At 49.3% G+C, this 2,855-nt stretch overlaps 1 protein-coding gene across 1 annotated transcript; it reads right to left on the bottom strand.

Annotated features, from left to right (window-relative positions):
* Positions 1–792: 792 nt before the first annotated feature.
* LOC306815774 (olfactory receptor 14J1-like) lies at positions 793–1,725 on the bottom strand (the record flags this gene model as incomplete). Its single annotated transcript, XM_079332324.1, has 1 exon — positions 793–1,725. One exon carries the CDS (start codon positions 1,723–1,725, stop codon positions 793–795), a length of 933 nt encoding a protein of 310 aa, XP_079188450.1.
* Positions 1,726–2,855: the final 1,130 nt, after the last annotated feature.

The raw sequence follows: 2,855 nt of genomic DNA, 5'->3' as shown, positions 1-2,855 counted from the left end.
CCAGAGACAGAGCCCCATTTGTCAGAAAATTCACAGGGTTTTTATATGCTTCTTTACATGATTTCTTCATCTTAACAGATTCTTACCACATTTTTGATACCTGGTACCATAATCTCTCTGATATTTAAGATTCTGCCAAAAGGTGCATTCTTTAGATAAATGGATACACTCCTTAAGATAAGTAATTATTTCACAACTATACTGCTTGCATTACAAAATTTGCTATAAAGTTCATCTGCCGGTTACATGCGGCCTACCAAGCCTTAGCATAACTACTACTAATGTCAACTAATGTCGATTACTAAGGTTTATTATTACTTTAATACGATTTATTATATCAAATGGCAACAGCAGGACTGGGAGAGAAGTGAGAGAGCCCTGAGGCCTTAAACCAACACAGGGGCTCTGAAGGTGAGTGTGGAAGTGAAGGAAGAGGAGGTTATGGAGCAGAAGCCCTGGGGCTGCCTAGCAGTGAGCATCCCTTTTCACCCTAGATATTCCCAGAGGAACAGACCCTGCAGCTCCAGAGCAGCCAGAGAGGAAAGATGTCAGGCAAACACGGCAATACTGAGTTCTTTACTTTGTGTAAGAACATATGTAGTACAATCCCTGGGTTATATAGCCTGTTGTTCACACTAGGAATGTGAATAGTGAAGTAAAAAAGGTACAGATAAAAATTTCACAGTTAACAAATTCTCAAAAATATAAAACCTGTGACAGCAAAAAACCCCGCAAGACACAGAGTGGGCATTACTGAGTAACACCGGAAGAGTTATACAGCAGAATGGTGGTTTATTCCTTATGAAAACTGTTCACGATAATTTTCCTCAGGACATCCTTGAACTCCTGGTTCCTCAGGCTGTAGATGAGGGGGTTCAGGGCTGGAGGCACCACCGAATACAGAACTGACAGGGCCAGATCCAGGGATGGGGAGGAGACAGAGGGTGCCTTCAAGTAGGTGAATATGCTGGTGCTGATAAACAGGGAGACCACGGCCAGGTGAGGGAGGCAGGTGGAAAAGGCTTTGTGCCGTCCCTGCTCAGAGGGGATTATCAGCACTGCCCTGAAGATCTGCACATAGGAGAAAACAATGAACACAAAACAGCCAAATCCTAAACAGGCACTAACAGCAAGAAGCCCAAGTTCCCTGAAGTTTGAGTGTGAGCAGGAGAGTTTGAGGATCTGGGGGATTTCACAGAAGAACTGGCCAAGGGCATTGCCATGGCACAGGGGCAGGGAAAATGTATTGACTGTGTGCAGCAGAGCATTGAGAAAGCCACTGGTCCAGGCAGCTGCTGCCATGTGGGCACAAGCTCTGCTGCCCAGGAGGGTCCCATAGTGCAGGGGTTTGCAGATGGACACGTAGCGGTCGTAGCACATGATGGTCAGGAGGGAAAACTCTGATCCAATGAAAACCACAAAGAAAAACACCTGAACAACACATCCTTCGTAGGAGATGTTCCTGGTGTCCCAGAGGGAATTGTGCATGGCTTTGGGCACAGTGGTGCAGATGCAGCCCAGGTCAGTGAGGGCCAGGTTGAGCAGGAAGAAGAACATGGGGGTGTGCAGGTGGTGGTCGCAGGCTACGGCGCTGATGATGAGGCCATTGGCCAGGAGGGAAGCCAGGGAGATGCCCAGGAAGAGGCAGAAGTGCAGGAGCTGCAGCTGCCGCGTGTCTGCCAGTGCCAGCAGGAGGAAGTGGCTGATGGAGCTGCTGTTGGACATCGCTGCACTCTGGGAATTCTGACTTGTTGAAAGAAGATTTTGACAAGGTGGGAACAAATTATTTGAGCCAATTCTAAAGAAAATATTCTTTAGAATCCTTTCAAATTATCTTCTCATACTTTGGTTGTAATTTGTAAAAGCTTTTTATTTTTGAGTTTTTGGTTTTGCTGCTGAGTTGCTGGCTCAAATTCATCATTTCTCTGAGCCAGAGATTTAGGATCCCTTTTGGATAATAGGCCTCCCTGTGCCCCTGTGTTGTCAGACCTGCTGGTCCTACACATCTGCTTTTTGCTCATTACCTCCTGCTTTTACAAAGTTCTCACACATAAAATTTTCTTTAAAAAAACTTTTTCAGATTCCAGTTTCAAAACGAATCTCTCTAAACCCCCACCTTTTTTCCTCTGCAGATGGACAGGGAGGGATATTCAGGACTGGTGTGGCTCTCTAATGCCTGATGCTCTGCCTACTGGGAGCTATTTCTCTGCAACCAAAGCTTCTCCCTGCCAGTACTCCCAGAGCCCAGTCCCGCCCTGGGTGCTCTGCTCTGCCTTGCACACCTCTTCCAGCACAGGGCGCTGCCCAGGGACATCTCCAGGCCAGGGCCTTATGGGCAGCTCAGACAAACACAAATGCTGCAAGCCAAGGTGCTGCTGCTGCTGTCTGTAGGCACAGGAGGGTGAGGAGGCACTTTGTGATGGAGATCTAAGGCAGATCTGCTGATGCCCAGTGGGACAGTGCATGAGTCTCAGTGACACAGACACACGTGACAGCCCCTTTCCCTTGCCTTGAGGAGAAAACTGAGAGCAGCCCTGGCCATGCAGCACCATCTCCACAGCAGGAGGAATCTGCCCTGATGGGGTCCCCCCTTCCACCTCTATCTTCTTCACACAGTCCATACAGAGCTGCCAGGTAGGCTGAGAGCTGTCCCTGGCAGGTGGCAAATGTCCTGGGCTGGCCAAGAGCTCTGAGGGTTGCAGGAGCTGCTCTGCAGGACAGCCCTGGGCAGCCCTGGCTGCAGCCCCAACTTCAGCCCCTGCAGCCATCCCTGGCAGCAGGAGCCATCCTGCCCTGTCCCTCTGACAGTGCCCAGGGTAGCCCCGCTCTGCAGCACATCCTCCTCCTCCTCCTCT

The sequence above is a fragment of the Erithacus rubecula genome (genome assembly GCF_903797595.1).
Source record: "Erithacus rubecula genome assembly, contig: scaffold_225_arrow_ctg1, whole genome shotgun sequence".
NCBI classification, from domain to species: Eukaryota; Metazoa; Chordata; class Aves; order Passeriformes; family Muscicapidae; genus Erithacus; species Erithacus rubecula.
The sequence above is the reverse complement of the archived record's forward strand: the minus strand, read 5'-3'. Positions and strand labels throughout refer to the sequence as shown.